At 41.6% G+C, this 19,361-nt stretch overlaps 2 protein-coding genes across 3 annotated transcripts in view; both read left to right on the forward strand.

Annotated features, from left to right (window-relative positions):
- The first annotated feature begins 433 nt into the window (after positions 1-433).
- cyyr1 (cysteine/tyrosine-rich 1) lies at positions 434-8,336 on the forward strand. The gene is made up of 4 exons (XM_084713986.1): positions 434-823; positions 4,219-4,318; positions 5,511-5,671; positions 7,582-8,336. Exons 1-4 carry the CDS (start codon positions 736-738, stop codon positions 7,713-7,715), a joined length of 483 nt encoding a protein of 160 aa, XP_084570112.1. The 5' UTR covers positions 434-735; the 3' UTR covers positions 7,716-8,336.
- Positions 8,337-9,601: 1,265 nt separating this feature from the next.
- The window catches only part of appa (amyloid beta (A4) precursor protein a), a 52,163-nt gene continuing 42,403 nt past the window's right edge, over positions 9,602-19,361 (forward strand). For both annotated transcript variants that reach the window (XM_084714144.1, XM_084714145.1), the window contains exon 1: positions 9,602-9,788. In XM_084714144.1, coding sequence (XP_084570270.1) covers positions 9,729-9,788 — 60 coding nt within the window. In that variant the 5' untranslated portion in view covers positions 9,602-9,728. The remainder of the gene's footprint in view (positions 9,789-19,361) is intronic.

Genomic DNA, 19,361 nt, shown 5'->3' on the forward strand with positions numbered 1-19,361 from the left:
AGGCTGACGTGAGCGCACACGTGCACGCGCGCACATACGCACAAACCCACGCGCACACTTTTTTTCCCCCCCTCTTGCTGCGTCAAGTTTAACAGACCTAACAAAACGAGAACAGGAAGTGTGGTAATTTTGCCTTCAAAATAAAAGCACAGACGCGACATTAGATATGGTAGATAGGTGATTATCTTGAATTATTGGCATTTTATGAATATTAACATAAATTTACAGTATTCGGAACACTGTTAAGGGAAGAAAGGGAACGAAAATTGTGTACATGTATGTCATATTTGTTGTCATTTTTTATTTTGAAAATGTAGACCGGAAGTCTTTGTTCCATGATGGCTGCTGACTTCATGCTGCGCTCTTTCTCTCCTCGGCGTAAACTCAACAGGGTAATTTGAGCAAACTGGAGGGGGAGACAGCGGGGGAGGAGAGGAGAGGGAAGGATAGAAGAGGGGGATAAAAAGCTCAGCGGGCAGGCAGAGGTGTGGGAGCAGGGCGGAACAGCCACGGAAAAGACGTTCACACGTGGAGAAAGAAGCGAAGCCTCACTTTTGAGTTACTGAAATAACCCGAAGTCATAATAAGGAGCAGTTGTCCCCTGTCTCTGGGAGGAGGACGGACACGACGATGCTCCTGGAAGAGCCGAATAGGTGACTGCTGCTCCAGGCACTGGAAAGAAGCGCTCTCTGCTGTCCTCTGCTAGACATCAACAAAATAAAAGCCCGAAGTGTTATGGAAAACCCCTGGAAGAGGAGGAGGGGGACGCAGGCGATCAGATGGAAGTTGTTGAGGAACTCGCTGCTGCTTTGTTTATTCACCGGTGAGTTATTTATTCAATCAGTTTGCACACTCTTGTCAATTATTTACCACTTTTTAATGTTTTATTAAAGGTGTAACTCCTGCAGCCTGAGAACTGAGCTGCTGGAGAAAAGAGGAAAGTTTTGGGAAAGTACAGAAAGTCAAGAAAATTAAAGTGTGATGTGTAATATTTTATCCTGGGGAACTACCAGTTTGAAAACTGCTGGAAACTCTTTTTTTTATGAGTCAAGTCTGTGGTACAGTGCTGTGGATGGGGGGCAGGGGAGAGGACTTGTGTGTGTGTGTGTGTGTGTGTGTGTGTGTGTGTGTGTGTGTGTGTGTGTGAGAGAGAGAGAGAGAGAGAGAGAGAGAGAGAGAGAGAGAGAGAGAGAAAGGTTTAGGGGGTTGGGGGGGTTAAGGACATAGTGCCATTGTCTCCCAGCGTGTGGAGAGACAGGAGCCAGGACCTCGAGGGGACCACCCAGACAGAGCAAGCAACACCAGGAGTCTGCTGGTGGGACCTCCTGGAGGCATTTATTTTGAAATATCTCTGCTTTTTCATGCAGGGGCATGGCGTCAAATTAGAAAGGTGGGTTGACTGTGACCTCCATCGTAGAGGAAACATCCATCAGAGCCTGCTTTGATTATAGAAAAGCATGTTTTGGGCCATTTCACCGAATCTGTGCTTTTTCTGTCCCCAAGATATCACATGCATAATGAAAAGTATCTGTATAATCAGGAACTGGATTACATGTAGTATAAGTATGTAATTGGGATGCACAAATACACAATTACACATTACATTACACATTTTGAATAGTTTAATTTCAATTTAATTAGTTTTTTTAAGTGTATTTTGACATAAAAATGGCAACGATTCGGTGAAATGACCCCTTTCCGTCTTAAAAGTGCAGGAAAAATGTTTGCAGACTCGGTTTTCATTCAGCAAGTATTCTGAGAAAAGCATTAAAAGGCAGCTCTCTGCTTTCTGTCTCACAACAAGTTTTCTGCCGGTATGTGAACCCATGCAGGGAAATGTGCACATTTGCCTGCAGGCACACATCATTTGAGTGTGAGTGATTGCTGAGAGAAAGCAGATCCCAAGCAGAGACACACACATGTGCACGGGGCTTGTTTATTTGTCCTTCATTTGAAGTGTGTCTGGACTCTGAAAGACTCGAACCGTCTGCACGACAGAGAACGACAGCAAAAACATCGCCGGGCTCGTGTCGTGGCAGCAGGTTTGGACGAGTACACACACACACAAAGACGCACAGCTGTGTGTGCAATGCTTTTGAATATGGCTGAGCAGGAAGGGGTGGGGGGGCGGGGGTTGGGTAATGAACCGCATTTATCACACACAAAAGCATGTAATAGATCCTGCAAATGCCACGTCTGCTCATAGCAGGAATAAGCATGTTGGATGTAAAACGATCGTGCTGGATCATAAATTGCGTCGGCGAACGAGTGGCAAACGTTGGCTCCTAAATCGTCCTAATTTGGCCCCCACGCAAAACACGCGTCAGTCATTCTGTGTCCCACTTTAATGACCTCCCACTCGGAAAGTAATTAATTCAAGTTGTTGGATCACCGTGGCTCACGATTCTGTGTCCATCATGCACAGTTTTCACGCCTGCCGTCTCTGAGCACAGTTTTAGAGTAACCTCCATTAACCCCTGAATGAATAGCCCTGTGTGTTACTGCTGAAGGTGTGTGGTGTGATATTGCACTTCCGTAAAGTTTGGGCCTCACATGAGATCAAAGCGGCTGAGATTTATCAGACTGTACTCTTCATAATATCATTTACAGAGACACAACAGTTCCCACCATGAGCAAGTGCTGTGGCGACAGTGACGAGGGAAAACCTTCATTTTAACAGGCAGAAACTTTGAGCAGAACTAGACAAAAAGTTTTATCTCTTAGTATGGGTCATTCTCCAAAAACACTGGATCCTACACCTCCCATAATGCAACTCTGCCTTGTAAATGCCTGCCTGATAACCCTGATGTCATCAGGGTTACCCTGATGTCATCAGGGTTATCAGGGTTGACATTTTAAAGGTGCTACAGCAGATTCCGGACGAAGCTCACCTGCTTTCCTGATTTAAGTCGGTGATTTGACTAGAAGCATCTGTGTTTTACAACCTGGAAATGAGACTGAACAATCAGCTTTTTCCAGAGTCAGCTGAAGCACCTTTAAAATTAAAGAACGACCTCCAGTCACGAGTGTTTTAGGACCATTTCAGAAATAATCTGTCCATACACTGGGCGTGTGTGTGCTGGTGTAAACAGACCACTGAATTTATCTGATAACTTCCACAGATCTCCTGGAGTCAAATCTTTCTGTCTGAGAGGTTTGGAACAAATAATTCTTTTCATTATTCCATTTTTAAAACAATTTTCAAAATGTGTGAATCAGTTAGCACCAAAAATCTCATATCTAGTTGCCGATCTGTCCACCAAGTTTCATCCAAACCGTCATGGATACTCAAAATATCCTCCTGGCAAGACGAGCGAACCAACAAATGGACAAAAACTTGTCAGCAAATTTGAAGGAGCATTTCTGGCAACTAAACACGGTCCAAACTCATCAATAATGCCACGTTGTCAAAAGAAAAGTGCTAAATTTTCCTTTTCAAGCTGTGTCACCGACTGGTCCGTCAGATCGAGCCAGTTTGCAGCCTACAGTGTTTGATTCAGCTGCTCGGCCATGTGGGCTGATTCTCTGCCTCAGCCGGCCAGGACGTGGAAAGATAAATCGAGCGTGTCTACTATTAACTCAGCGAAATGCACGGCTGTTACATGGCAACGGTCACTTGTTGCCATGTAATCTGTGCATTGTATTGTAAATTACATGCGAGCAGGAGTCCATTTGTATTTGCAAATTCAAGAAAACAAGACGGGTAACATCAGATGCACAGATGGAACTTTTAGTCTTTATTTATGTAAACCTTGCAGTGGTTTATTTTATCCCCACGTCTGACTCATATTTAAAAATCTTGAATACAGTAATACAGACCCTCAGGGGTGGCTGGGTTCTTTGGAACAAAACCCAAGGTCTGTGTGAGAGTTCACCGCAGAGGTATTTTTCCTTTCCCCAGACGTTCCACAGGTATTGATTGCCTCTTTCTCAATCTCCAGTTCTCAGAGCTCATAATAAATCGACTGTCTTCACACTTTTAAATCAAAAGTCTTTGAAGGTATAAATAGAGGCCGCTGGTTGAGGGTTGTGTGCTTTGACGTGAGTTTATGAAAGGTTTCATTATAGTGTTTGTTATTTTTTTTTCCTCTATGGGAAGCAAAAAAGTTTCCCAGATAACAAGACCTTCCTTAATAGTTTCTTTTAAGGGCTTCTTTTAGTGTAAATGGACACTTCTCCTGTTCAGTGTGTTCTTATTTGTGTATGTGTGTGTTGCAGGTGGCAGCAAAGCCCAGTGTGAAGGCTGTATAGAGTACTGCTGCGATGGATCGCCGCCTTTCTGCTGCTCCTACTACGCCTACGTGGGGGACGTCCTCTCGTAAGTTAATGTTCAGACACAAAGTAAGACCACGCAGATGCGTTTGGCTCTGAATCTGACATTTTAGACCAAAATGTGAGCGAATTTAGGGCTTTGGTTTTGGTTTTTGCACCTAGTTTTGAACAATTCTGAACAAATAAATAAATTGAGAATCGGAACAGTTGGTTCCCAGCTGGAACCAAAAGATAGCAGGTTTTCTATACATATATGTAGATACTTAATGAAGTTCTGAGTAGTATAGAATAGCAGCTGGTTTGATTTGCATTTGTTTGTGTTCTCCAGCCTTGGACTACAAGGGCCACAGAGTCCGTGCCAAAACTATCCTCAATTAGTCCTTTTCCTGTCGTCCGACACCTCGGTGACGATAAAATACTTACTGTCTGAAGGCCTCAGTGCAGCTGTCCAGCAGGCATTAATAGCCTTGGTTTTGCAGGAAGCCTAAATTACCTTCACCACATCGCTAATTATACTGTAGCAGTCGTCCAACAACAGACAGATGTGTCAAAAACAAATGTGTCACTCGGTATTGGAGGCAAGACAACTTAGAAAATGTCTGGTTGTACAGACGCATGATTTTGACAAAGATTCAAACGAGAGAGACAACTAACTCGCATACCAGCTGTCTTTTTAAGGTGCAAGAAGAGCCTTCAAAGGATCTGACCTTTGACCTCTGCCTGCCTTGATTCAGCACAGCTGCTTTAACACTTTCACCTAGTTGTCAGACTTCTGTTTGCTTTCAGATGAAGCTGTGTTTGCTCCAATAACAGCTTAATAAAAATTGTATTTGTCATCTCTTGATGCAAAGTTGTGAATGAGTTGGTAAAAGTCAGAATTTGCTGCTCTTGAAAACGAGTGTGACATGCTGACTAACGCTGACTACGAAGACGTAACAAACCTGTTAATGATGAGTGTTTTTCCAGTTTTTTTGTGCCAAGTCACAGACTCCTCTGCAGTGAACACACACACACACACACACACACACACACACACCAACGTGCACACACTATGTCACGCTGTCACACACTTTGCACGCGCACACATCACGCAGCTGAGTTTCATCAGATGCTGCAGTCCATCTCCATGGCAGCAACCTAGAAGTATTGGTAGCATGTCCGGTCGAGACAGCTGCCTCCCATCACACTTGGCTGGGTGGCTCACAGTGTGTGTGTGTGTGTGTGTGTGTGTGTTCCAGGGGCACTGCCATCTCCGGAATCGTTTTCGGCGTGGTGTTCCTGATGGGGGCGGTGGCGGCCTTGTTCCTGTGCGTGTGTATGTGCATGAAGAACGGGCGGGGTGCGCGGGTCGGTGTGTTCAGCACCTCCTACATCAACACTGTGACCCAGGGATACCCAGGTGGGTCTGCAGGGGTCAAACACACACACACACACACACACACACACACACACACACACACACACACACACACACACACACACACACACACACTTTTTAAAGTATGACCTAGCAGAATGTGATCAATCACACGTAATTCAACGGCTGAAATAATATTAATGATAGGTATGACTTATGGGTGTGACACACCAAAGACTGATCTATAAAGTGCTGGTAAATAAATAATTCATTAATATCAATAAAGCATTTGTTGGAAGTTTACATAGTATGACTGTGACAGTGGTTATTTAAGAGTGTCTCCGTGATGATTCACTGTAATTTGCTCAAAGTGGTCCCTTAGACAAACTGCCAGAGTGGCGCTTCCTCTCCTGTCTTCAGGCGTCCACGTCTGAAAAGAAAACAGCAAACGTAAAAAAAAAAATGACTGTTACGTGACGTCCTCAGCCTTGAGTGCTGTCCCTCAACGGTTACACAAAGAGAAAAGTGGATCTTTTTCAGACTGTAAAGGCTATAAACCATTAACCGTGAGCCCGGTGATTTTAGACACATCACTGCCCTTTGAAATTCACATAAATGCACCTCATTTCCCGGATCTGCCCGTCTACCTCCCACATGCATGATTTTCTTCCCTTCCCTTTTACACGTCCGTTACTTTCTGTCCCCTTTTGACAATGTTCCCACGTTGTCCTCACGTCAGAGTCTGTACTCTGTGACTCTCTCCTGCCCCAGGAATGCTGTTTTTCTTTCTGGGGCTCATCATTTATTCATCTCGTTTCATTCTCCGTCGTCGTATCGCCTTCACGCTGCGCTGGACCGGCGCTGGTCGCTCTGCTGTGCAGCTCTGATCATGTTTCATAAACATGCCGCTCAAACACACAAAGCCATGCAATATGGATGCATATGTATGTCACTACAGCGGTTTGAATTATTTTCTGTTTTGGCAAAGGATGTGAGGAGCTGTCATGCTGCTATTTTCCTGCTCCACTTGCCACAAAGATTAATTAACCTACATTTATATGTGGTTTTAATAAACCTTTTTGAATAATGCTTATTCGCTTGTTTTATTTACACTATAAAAAATCACATGACTTAACATAAATATGCCATTTTTTATTTATTCAAGTTCATTAAATTATTTATTTTTATTCTTTTAAATTGAAATGAGTTGAAAGAATGTACCGAACAGAGAACTATCAACTCATTAAATTAAGTTTTTAAAGTAACATAATCAGAATATTAGCTGTTAATGTATTAAGCTCTTTTGACATGTTGTCTGAAGTACAACAGAAGTTTATTTTTTTTTAATTATTACAAAAAAAACCACAAAAAATACAAAAAAACCCTTTTAAAGTCAAAACAAAGTTTATTTTTACAGTGTACAAGTAAGCAACAGTGTTTGCAAAGATTTAAAATATTTATTAAGTTGCTTTTTTTCTCTTCCTGCAAGGTCTCATTCCTGTAAAACCTCTTGTTTCGGATCAACACTGGACATTTCAAAATAAAGGTCCTCTGGTAACATGTTAGATTGAGAGTTACTAATAATAAAAGTGTCATAAATATGAGCTTTAGCTGATGCAACCTCATGCTTGTTCACTCATCTTTACTTTCATCTCTGATGTTTCAGTAAATAATGTAATTTCCCCCTGAACGTGCATTGTGGTCAACAAAAGCTGCCATATTTTTGATCTTCAGTGTTAGTCCAGGCACCTTCCTGCACAAAGTGCAGTTTCTAAGTTCAGCCACTAGATGGTGCAACCATCCCATCAAACCCTGTGTAAAATGGGGACAGGTTTCCTGAGCTGAAGTGGGCCTCATTCACCTTCAAACAAGTTTGTAATTATGAAGGAAATAAATGATTTTGACCTCCCTGCTTAGCTAATCCTCCTTTATGTGTTTTTCTTTGAACTCAGGTCCTCCCCCTCCATACACCTACGACTATGAGATGTACCCTCCCTCGCTGCACCCCCCGCCTTACACCCCGACTCAGCCTCGGCCGGCCAACTACTCCCCCCCTCCTCCTTACCCCGGCTGCACTCGCAAGTGAATCCCTGCAGCACGGATCATGCAGCGGCCAGCTCAAAGGAAACTCTCATGGCCTGGTTTCCCAGACCTGGAGGTGACTCTAAAGCAGTGCTGTTGCTAACAGGGTTAAAAACAGTTTCCGTATTTTTATAAAAAGCGTGGCCTGGTGCAATATTGTTCAGCAGCTTGGTCAGAATTCCCTGCCATGCGCCTGCAGGGTGTAAATGTCACTGCCTTTTTGCTGCTGAGCCTGGACCAAATGGCGGGGAAATAAAAAACAATTTAACACGATGTTGGTCAGGAGAACGCGCCAGCGAGTCCACGTCCCGACAGACTTAACCGTTAGCAGCCCTGCTAGCCTGCAGCTGGTACATTTTCCCCGCTAATAACCAATATCCTTATCCGTCCCCGGCTGTGCACATCAAAGGCGCCGTGCCGCTTTGATGAAGGTGAAGACCACTTTTGTCAGCATGGAGGGGAACCTCACATCACTGGAGGAAAAAAGTCTTTCCAGGACACAATGTAGACTCTGCTTTTTATTGAAAGTTATCTATTTTTTTTCCTCCTCGCCCAATTTTTAAAAAACTTGATTTATGTCAGTGACTGAGGCGGACGTTGATGATTAAAGCTGTTTGGAAGAAGTCAGGTGTGGACCTGTCATGTGCAGACTCAAAGACTTGAATATTATGCATAATAATGGACTTTTTTTCACAGCAGCCATACTGATATGAAATAGCAGGTGAAACACAGGTGTTACCGGTGATACTGATTAAGGTCTCGTTCCATTTAGTGTAGCAGAGCCTTTCCAGTGGAAACATTATTAGTATGATTAGTAACACCTGTGTTTATCCTACTGCTTCATATGAAAATGGCTGCTGTGAAAAATCTCTATACTGATGGACGACTTGAAAGGAGTGGGTTGTTGGTAATTAACTTTTTTATCGCCTTACTTGAAACAGTGTGAGGGTGAAAGCTGAACTGGGGGTCATGTCACAATCAGTTGAACCAATTCTCTTTGAAATGGAACATTTGTAAAAAAGAAAAAAAGAAAGAAAAAAAGAAAAAAGAAATTCTTTTGCCTTTTGCCAGATTCTTGAAAATTATGAAGCATCCATGTATTGAGTTGGAGTTGTATGCTAATTAAGTTTGTAAGAGACCTTTTTCACTGCAGCCATATTAATGGATTCAGTTCAGTTCAGCAAGCACAGGAAGCAGGAAAAGAAAAAGTCACGCAAGGTACCAAAAGTCATTGGAGCACAGAGTGAAAGGGGGCGGGACTTGGTCAGGGTCAGTTTGTACCTTTGGTAACACCTGTGTTTTGTGTTTACTCCTCCACTTCATATCAATATGGCTGCCATGAAAAAAAGTGAATTGACCTCACTGTGGTATGACTGATGCCTGTTATGGATGACTGTGAATGATGGAAGGGATTAAACTGTATTAATAATGTGTCACATAAATGATTTTAAGTGTTTCCTTACTGTTTCAGTGGCTGTATTGTAAATTAAACATGTGATTAAAACCTTTTTAAAGTATGAAGAATGACGTCTACAGTCTCCATTATTTCTACATATAAATAATCAATCATGTAGAGCTACGCATGTGTGATAACGTGTGTACGTGCGTGTGTGTACATGTATTAGTCATGTTGTGGGGACACAACGCAAATCCAAATAATATAAATAATAAAATTTGGGAGTTTAGAATAAGATTAGGTATGTTGGGGTTATGGATAAGGGTACGGTTAGGATGTCCAGAAAATTAACCTAAGTCAAAGTAATGTCCTCTGAAGTGATGAAAACACGACTCTGAGTGTGTGTGTATGTGTGTGTGCACGCGCGCGTGCGTGTTAATCCCACTCCACTGTGGTTGGTCAGGTGATCCGGCGCTGAGCAGCTGTGCAGCCTCGGTATCGCTCACCATCAGACAACGGGAGTCACCGGCGCTGAACACACTCAGTTTCTCACCCTACGTTAAACGTTATAACCGTTCGGTGAAACGCTGCCTCCAGGAGCGTTGTGTCCGTGAAAACGACATGGGGGACCGAGTGGCTTTACTGCTGCTGGCTCTAGCGGCTTCGGCTCTGGCTGCCGAGGTAAGAAAATACAGTGTTTGTGCGAGAATTTGTAGTATTTTCCACCATATTGTTGTTGCTAGCTGAGTCAAGCTAGCTAGATCTAGCTGCGACATGACCGGAAGCTTAGCGGTTGTACTTTCAGAGTTAAAGACTTCGAGGGGAGCAAGGGCACGGTTTAAATACAGGCATCTTAAATTATATCAAGTATTAACATTTTTTTCAGTCTTATAAGGAATACGCAATAATTATACGATGTGTGGTGTGTTATTCTGCTGTTGTATGTGGTATTTTGAATTTGAATATAACCACACGCATTTCAAGTTGATTATAGGGCTGCAACTAATGATATTGATTATTTTCCTCATAGGGCAATCTACTGATTACTTTAACGATTATTCAGTTTCTTGTTAAGTAGATAAATTATAAAAACGCACCTTGTGAACTGCCCATCAGAATTGCTTAAGGCCCAGAGTGACGTCTTAAAATTGATTTTGTTTCAACCAGAAGTCTAAAATTGAAATAGTCTTCATTTACTGTTATAAAACGCAACAAACCCTTACATATCGGAAACTGTAACATACAAATATTTGACGTATTTGCTAAACAAAAGACTTTTAATCGATTCATTGTCTAATCGATTCAGCTCTATTTGATAAAGGTCATTTAAGACCACAGTATAGTGATTAGAAACTTACTCATATAAAAGTAAATTTTAAATTTTCATCTACTTAAACTCGTCTTGATTTTCTCATTATTGCTGAACATGTCGTTCTTCCAAAATGAGGCAGCTCTTTTGCCTGCGCTTTTATTTTGAAGGTTTTGACCGGATGTCTTGTGTTAAAAGCCTACTGTCTTGACTGTGATTGTGAATACTTGGATGTCTCTAAATCAGACATTACACGCTAATTAATACATCACAAAACCATCAACATACCTTGTTAGTATTTGGCGTTAATTCACATGTGATTATAATTCAATTCATTATGTATTCACATCGACTAAAACGCGTATTTTCTTTACATCCCTCGGTCCCGATGCTCCGTAATGCCTTTTCTCGGGCAAAGTCTCCCTTTAAATGCTGTTGTAACTGATTTATTGAGACCGTGTGACAATGGGGTGAATGTCCGACACCATTGATTTAAAGCTGCTCCAATAGTGTTTCTTTTTCCTTTGTGTGAAACGGAGAAGCAACTTGCTCTTCTCTGATATAAAATCTTTAAAACAAGTTGTCAACAAATGATTTACCCCCCAGCAATACTGCGGTAATATCTCTAAACGATGCCGTTGTAACAAACCTATTTACTGGTCATTCGGGCTAATTTAATCAAGCTAAAATCATCACGGAGAATAAATGAAACGCTTATTGTCTCATTTTCCATATCCCGGGGGCTAATTTTAAGGGAGTGGGCGTGTTTTGGGAACGAAAATATGTCAATAAGACGTCGTGTTCCCTCATAATGAAACCCTGACGCCATATTCTGGTCGAAGCAGAAGTAAACGAAGCCGTGAAGATGACAGGATCCCTGGAAAACAAACATTATGAACGCTCTCCCTCATATTTCAGTCAGATGGTAGAGTAGAGAGGAGAATAGAGAAGTAAGATGGCGGCGGTGCACTGCAGCATTTATCGAGGGGTCGGGAAACTGGGAAGCCAACAGGAGCTTTGACTGTCATTGTTGCCTTTAAAGCTCCTTTTTTTATTCCGCTAACAGACTCGATGTAACAACAGTGCCATCTGAAATAGAAGTTATTGTTTTATAATGCCTTTACAGTGGACCTAGTTTCAATAAATCACTGCTCATCCATTTTTCAAGCATCTTTGCCAAGAATAACGCTTTGTTAACAATACACAGCAAAAAATATCTATTTTTAACATGTCATTAACATGTTAACACTGTGACAAATCAATTATTTCATCAAATTCAGCCATTTTCAGCCCCCATACGTTTGTTAAAATGTCATGTCATCATTGTCAGCAGTGTAATTTTCTTGATAGTCTGTAGCAGTGATGCTTTACTTCCCCTTTTTTAAAGAAAGGCTACAAAAATCCCCCAATACAAGCGAAAAACAATTTGACACATGGGGATTTTTTTTTGTCCTCCACCTATTTTAATGACAAATTTTAAAACTTGAAGGGACAATTTACACCAAAATTTTAGTTCCCCTTTTCAACAAAGAGTTAGTAACATTCTCAACACAAGGGGAACCCCATTTGACACATGGGAATTCTTGTCAAATACTGAAACCGCTGTTTCTGCTTGACAGAGAGGTGCAATCTACCAGAACTACTTTCATGAGGAAAATAGTTCTGCTACATTCTACAGTAGAAAAAATATATAATTTCTAGTAGAACGAAAGTAGTTCCTTCATTCTTACTGTATAGTAGAAAGAAACATCTGCACAACATCTGTGCATTATCCTGAGAAACCTGGTCATGATTTCTATGGCCGATGACTCCAAAACTCAGCAGCTTGCACCAAAATAATCTAGACGGCTAAACAGCACAGCAGACCAGCATAAAAGTATGTAATTTTGATTGGCCTGTCCCTTTAAGGTCATGCTACTCATGTGGATTTTGTGAAGGCTGTGCTGCCCCCAAAAAATTGCAGCGTGGCTATGTTGTGAGAGGAATGACACATTCCTGCACAGCCACACATAGCCACAACGTCTCAGATGGGACCTGCAATTGTGGTGGAGCAGCTCAGAGTGGTTTGTGGGATCTCTGGTTGCAACAATTATAGCTCGTATTGATAAAGGTGTTACTCGGAATGGATCGATAGAGCCAAACAATGGCTGTTACACTGCGTTTAGGGCTTTTGTTTGTGCTGTCTTGGCCATTTCTGCTTTTCAGCTTTTGAGTAATTTTTCTCCACAGATGAATAAGGTGAAATATGTCAGCTGACCTTCATTGTTTCCTTCACATAGCCTGTAATCACTGCACTTGGAATGAATAGTTTGGGCTGCACATCAAGCAAAACGTTGGCTTTGTTCATAATCCATTGCTTAGCTTACTTGAGGCGATCTTTACCCTTGGTGTGGACGCCTGTATTTACATTACAAGCATCAAAGACAGGAGTGATCAAATGTGAGCCAACGTTGTTTAAAATTTCAGGAGAAATATAAGCACAGATTAAATCGGCCTTAAAATGAAATATTGCAAGTTTTTTTTGATCTTGTAAGGGCTTGTTTATAGCCTTCGACACACACACACACACACACACACTTCTGAACACACAGCTCTAGGAAGCTGCTTTTCCTGACGGGCCCGCGGTGTGGAGCGTGGGAGTTGGATGCCAGCCTTTGTGTATTTGTAAATCCTTGGGAAATGGCTCTTGGATGGGTGCAGGCAGTCTGTTTGTGTGCATACTGCAGTCTTTCAGCCCGGGGCGGACCAGCCCTCTCCCCTTATTAGTGAGTTTAATGCCATTATGCCTGTTGGCACCACCAGTGTTCCTCTCTGGCACCTTCTCTGCTGCTCACGCTGCAGTTTCGATTCTTTGAAGGAGAAATCCAACCCTGACACTAAATATATCTCCCCTCGCTTTTCCATTTTCTTATTTTACTTTTTATTGTACCCACTTTCGCCTGCCTCGCCTATTCTCCTGCTACAGTTTGTAATTTACATTTTGCAGAATGCCTTTTGACAGGCTGACAGTAAAAAGTGTTGTGAGAGTTCTTACGCGTAAGAAACCTCTTAATCAGAATGCAGCACGTCTTATGACTCTGCTGTATTCAGGTCAGCTGAGGCTAATGTCAGTGAATAATTCAGTTTCTCAATCTCTGGATTTATTTCTGATTGTTGACTGCTCCCCTGACCTGGTAACTGTTGAGCTGATTCAGAGAGACGAACACAAAAACATGTCTGCTCTGGTGGGTTTTTTTCTGCTGTCTGATTTGTCTGATTAACAGGAAGCAGGTTGTTGGAATAGGTTGCCATTGGTTGATTGTGTTCCCATGGCTACGTGACACAATGACAGCCTCCGAGCTAGAAACCTATGGGATGAAAATGGAAAGTTACCCTCACCTGGTCGCTAACGGCACGAGAACAAAGAAGCTAGCAGCTGTTACCTTTTACTTTGGTGAGATTTAGCCATTTTTAATGCCAAAGACTGATTCCTCACACACACATTAGGGATTTAATAAACAATTATTTTTCATTGTCAAATAATCTGATTATTTTCTTGCTTAATAGATTAGTTGTTTGGTCTATAAAGTCTTAGAAAATGTCCTGTTTTTTCACAACAACCCAAGGATATTCAATTAACTCTCATTAAACAGTAAAGAAACTAGAAAATATTCACATTTAAGAAGCTGGAATCAGATCATTTTGACCTTTTTTTCTTAAAAAAAATTACGCAAACGATTAATCAGTGATCAAAATGGTTGGTTAGTTGATGATGAGTTTATAATTGATTAATTGTTGCAGCTTTAGTGCAAATGTTCCACCAAAACAAGCTGTCCTCCAGTACTATTTTGCCAGCACTATCACTACATCCTGGTCTTAGTCATAGTCAGACCTTTCTCCAGCACTGGCACAGCACTAAAATGGTCACAAGACTATTTTAAGGAAATTATTTTTTTCAAGCAGAAATGTCGAAATAAAGTTGTTCCAGCTTCTCAAATGTGAATATTGTCTGTTTTTCTTGGACAGTAAGTTGAATATCTTCAGACTTTTGATGTTAGTGGGACAAAACAAGATATTTTAAAGCTTATTTGCGGTGTTTTGGGGCAAAAGTTCCATAATAACCTTTAAGCATAATGCAATTCAAGCTTCTGTTCCATCTCGTGACTCTGCTTTCAGGCTTTATAAAATCTAAAGAGACTTTGGCCAGTCACAGGTTGGTAAGATAATTGATTGTTCAGTCTAATTTCCTAAAGTGTACGTATTTAACAACCTGGCAATGAGACCCAACAACCAGCCATCTTCGAGTGACCAGTCCAAAGCGTCAGTAATTTGATGACCTAGGAGAGAAATTCAGCAATCAGCTGTCTTTCTCCAGAATCGCTTAGTGCACCTTATAATTGAGAAAACTATCTGAAATCTTCATCTTCATTTGGACATATGAGTGTTCACATAAAAGCAGTTGTGATAAATAAATAATAAGCTCATTTAAATTATGCAAAACTGCCAAACATGCCAGTTCCAGATTCTAAAATGTGTGTTGTTTCTCATTATAAATTGAATATCCTTTAGTTTTGGACTGTTAGTTGGACAAAGTGAGTAATCAGAACTTGTCATTGACATTTAGACCAGATGGTTAATCAGTAGGATGAAAAAGCTGCCACAGAAATAAGAAAAATTGCCACCAGTCATCCCGGTCGCTGTGGTGAATATTAGTCTGTCGTGCCCTCTCTGTGCCTGTCTTTCCCCATCTCAGCACACAGCGGATATTGTCATGCAGCAGGACTGGATGTCCTCCTCATAATGAGACATGAAAGGAGTTTGTCTCCAGCACTCCCTTTTCTTTTTTTTTTTATTGTGTCTTTAGTCTGTAATGTCCAACCGGTACTGCAAAGAGCTGCCTGTAAAAAGTCCTTGTTCATGCATCGCACATTGTCCATCTTGGCTGTGTCAACAACAACAATGACGCTGCAGCGCTCCCAATTAATGTTCCCCCTGTATCCCCCTCTGTGTGTCCTGGAGAAAAGAATTCCTGACCTTTTGATACTGTTGTTTCTGTTGTCATGGCACTGATGGAGCTGCATGTCCACTGCCTCTCTCGTGTGTCCACCTAATGACACTTCAGACAGCTACATGTCCCTGGTAGTGATGTCGATCAGCTGTTCATCAACACTGAACATGGCTTTGCTTGATATTTTTTGCCTCTTTCTGCATTTTTTTGTCAGTCTCGAGTCTTCTTTGTGCATTCATAATATGTTTTCCTACTGAAAAGAAGCAGTCCCCGCTTTCAAAGCATGTTAGGAATCTGGCAGCGCTGATTTCAGTGGTAACAGACCAGCGTGTAGCTCAAAGACCTGCTTTGTGCAGTGCAACCAGGCCTCCGAATGAGATTAGATCCAACAAGTATCTGATAGCGTAAGAAACTGTTTCCTCACTTGTTGACTCAAGAGAACACTCTGATTTACAGTGACGGTCTGGGAGATGTTTAACACTCTGCTGCAAGCAGCACAGAGCAATAGACCTTTTTCATGGCAGCCATATTGGTGTGAAATAGTAGGGTAAACACAGGTGTTAACAGTGACACTTATTGAAGCCATGATATGTAACATTTCTGCATTTAAATGTCTAAAAAGGCTACACCTCTTATACTGTTTCCAACAATGTTCAAACTCAGAGAAATCCTTAATTTATTTGAGGTAACAGTACATTCTTTTGCTAGTTGCTAGTTGCTAGTTGTTATAATGGATAAACACAGGATGTGTCAAAGGAAGTGAGTCAGTGACTAAGTGTCAGGCGGAATAAATCGTTGATCTCATCTGTGAACGTGATTCTCGTCTGAGTCATGTCAGAAAGATTTTCTTTTGTGTAGGTGGTTGTTTAGCAATGAGGGCACCGTCTTCCATGATCCCACGCTGCATCAGATGTCATCAAATGCTTTTGTCATTGTTTTGATGTGAGAGAGACCCCACAGTGGTAGAACATGTGGTGCGTTTAAGGTCCTGTTCCAGTGAGCCAAAATTGCATACTAGCATCACCTGTGTTTAAACTGCTGTATCATGTTAAAATACCTGCTGTGAAAAAAAAGGAAGAATTCTGCACTTTTCATGTGGACGTCCAGTCAGTGTTGATGGCAAATGTAGTCAATCAAAGCAATAAATCAATCGAAAACTGAGCTCTCCTGCTTGCATGCAAAAATATTCATCTAACACACCCCCTGGCTACTCGAGCTAAAGTGAAGCGTCTCTGTTATTCTAATAATATACATTCAATACAAGTAATTGATCTTGAAAAGTAGCATTAATTGCAGCCCTACTGGCTACCTAGAAGGGGAGGCTAGAAATCCAGGCTAAAATACTATAGTTCATGGCTTGATGGTGCATCAGTTTTGAGAATTATTTTTAGCTAGTTTGGGGATCAGGTTTTATGGAAGGGAAACCAGGACTATAGAGATAGAGTATTCCTAAGTTGTTAAGCTTTTACGTGGGCTTCTGTTGAGTTGAAGTCTGGTTGCATTAACCATAATACGATTGCTACAGCTTGTGTACAAAATGTTATGACTTACTAATTCGAGGTCACAAGTCAGTCCTGTGAAAAGCCTCTTCATCATGCTCACCTCTTCCTCTTTATGACTGGCTCATAATTAGCTCTAATAGGTCAAACATGAACACGCCCCCGGCTTTATTGCCTCGCGGTCCTCCGGGAACACGACTTTCTCCCTCCCACTCCTCATATTAGAGCGAATCTCCCACTAGGCAGCACCATTCATCACCATTGGAGCGTTATTTCCATCTGTAAATATCAGCAGTGCGCCATGAAGACACACTCTTCATTTCGCCGCTGCTGAGTAAGCAGCTGTTGGTACAGAATCTGAATAATAAGGCGAGAAACAACTCGGTCTGACCTGCGCAATTACTCAGCAGCAGCAGCACAGAGCATCCAGCTTTCACTTCATCTAGCAGGAAGCTGCACATACACACACACACACACACACACACACACACACACACACGCTATCCATACACACACAGCCTCCATCAGTCTCCGTAAAGTGTCATGTGTCCCAGTCAAGGCTGTTGCGTGTTGTATATGTTTGTGTTGAGGTGTGTGTTTGTGACTGACCTTCCACCTGACCTCAGATATGACCCAGTCGGTTATAATCTGACCAAGGTCGATGCAATCAACTTTTAATCATGGATTTGTCACACGAATGCAACATGATCAGTGTGTGATGGATGAGTTAGAATATAAATTTAAGTGCTGATGTGTAGATTCATGCCCACGTGACGAACAGATGCAGCTGCAATCAGTGTACTCTAACGTAACCGGTGGTGTACAGTGTTGTCTGCGTTGTGTTTGATGACGATCTCTGTATATTCTGACATTATTCTAACACATTGTATTATTTTTAGTAGTAGTAGTGGTCGTCATAGTCATAGATTACATGAGGCTGAAGCTGAACTTCACTCTGAATAGCTTGTGCCATTCAAATGTGCGGCTGAGAGATGGCCCTTGTTTGCATAATTTCCCATGATGCATTGTTCAGAATTGAAGTTTGCCAGTGTCCTGTTTGTGTTTGTTCTAAAGACAGTGATTTATATTGTTTTATGTTGGTAATCGTCATTTCTGTGCTGCTTTATCGATATGACACGTTTGAGGTGGCTAGTGCATTTCTTCACTCCAGCTGTATTGTAAGTTTTTTCTCGCATAACATGCCAGTTAGGGATGTTAATGATTAATCAATCTAACTGATTAAAAAATATATGAACTCTCATCCTTCCACATATTGACTGTGGAGGCCTCAGGTTGTAACTGTTAAAGGAGAACTCTGTAATATATTTACTGTAATAAATAATTAAATGACCATGATATGTTATCAGTGATTGAGGCCTTGCTTCATCTGTGCTATAGCCTCACTGTCCTTAGAAATTCCTATTCCAGCCCATAGCTTGTGTTATTGTGTGTCCATTTCACATTAATCAGTTTTCAAATCAATGCAGAATGTTTGCCGAATGAGTGAGTGCCTGTTTGTGAGTTGTAACAGATCATTAATAATCTTTTAGAAGGAGTAGATGCTTATAATCGTTAAATTGAGCAATATGTTAATGGAGTTTGGCAGGCAGAAGCCAGGCTTACATGGTTACATACTGCTCCTTTAATACAGATTTTGTGTAATTATAACACTACATAATACACATATTACTGCTGTTAAAATAATATATAACTTGTGTGTGTGTCTGTCGTCCCCATATCATGACTCAGGGCCGCCTAGCACTCAGAGGTGTCTGACTTTAATGGTGCAGCTGACCCAACAGGCTGCTTAGTGTCCTGCGTGTTTGATACCAGACTGGAGTTGTGTAATGAACCAAAGAAATGCCAGCTCACCCTTTAAGCTCTCAGTTGTAAAGAGAGGAGACGGGCGGCAGAGGTCCCGCCTCCACCTCTGTGCCAGTTTTGACATTTATTTTGGGTCGAGTGCATTAAGGCTGATATGAAGTGGCTTCGCAAATTCAGTCGGCCCAGAGATAACTCCGTGAAACCAGAGAGACGTGCAGCATATTTGATACCACTGTCCTAAAAGCATGCGACAAAGTGGGTTAGCAAATGCAGGGCTATTTGTAGTTTAGAGGCTAAGATGCATTTCATGTAGTCACAACCTCTCAGAGTCAATTTGCAAGTGGGATTTTGTTGCATGTCTGCCCCCTCTCTCCCTTTATGTTTTATATTTGCCTATTTACTGTCAAGGAAAAGGCTAAAAAACAACAACAAAAAGTGTACGTATTTGGACAGGATGCTTTCCATTACACAGACATGGGATTAAGTCATTTCTAGGGCAGGGCCACTTTGGCCTTTGATAAATACAAATTTATTGGGGCATTGTGACTAAAATGTAGGTCACCAAGGCCAGAACCAATGCTGCAGTAACAATTAATGATAATTACATTGTATGAAGACAAAACAATATTAGGACA

Source organism: Lutjanus erythropterus, chromosome 24 (genome assembly GCF_056507025.1).
Source record: "Lutjanus erythropterus isolate fLutEry1 chromosome 24, fLutEry1.hap2, whole genome shotgun sequence".
NCBI lineage: Eukaryota > Metazoa > Chordata > Actinopteri > Lutjaniformes > Lutjanidae > Lutjanus > Lutjanus erythropterus.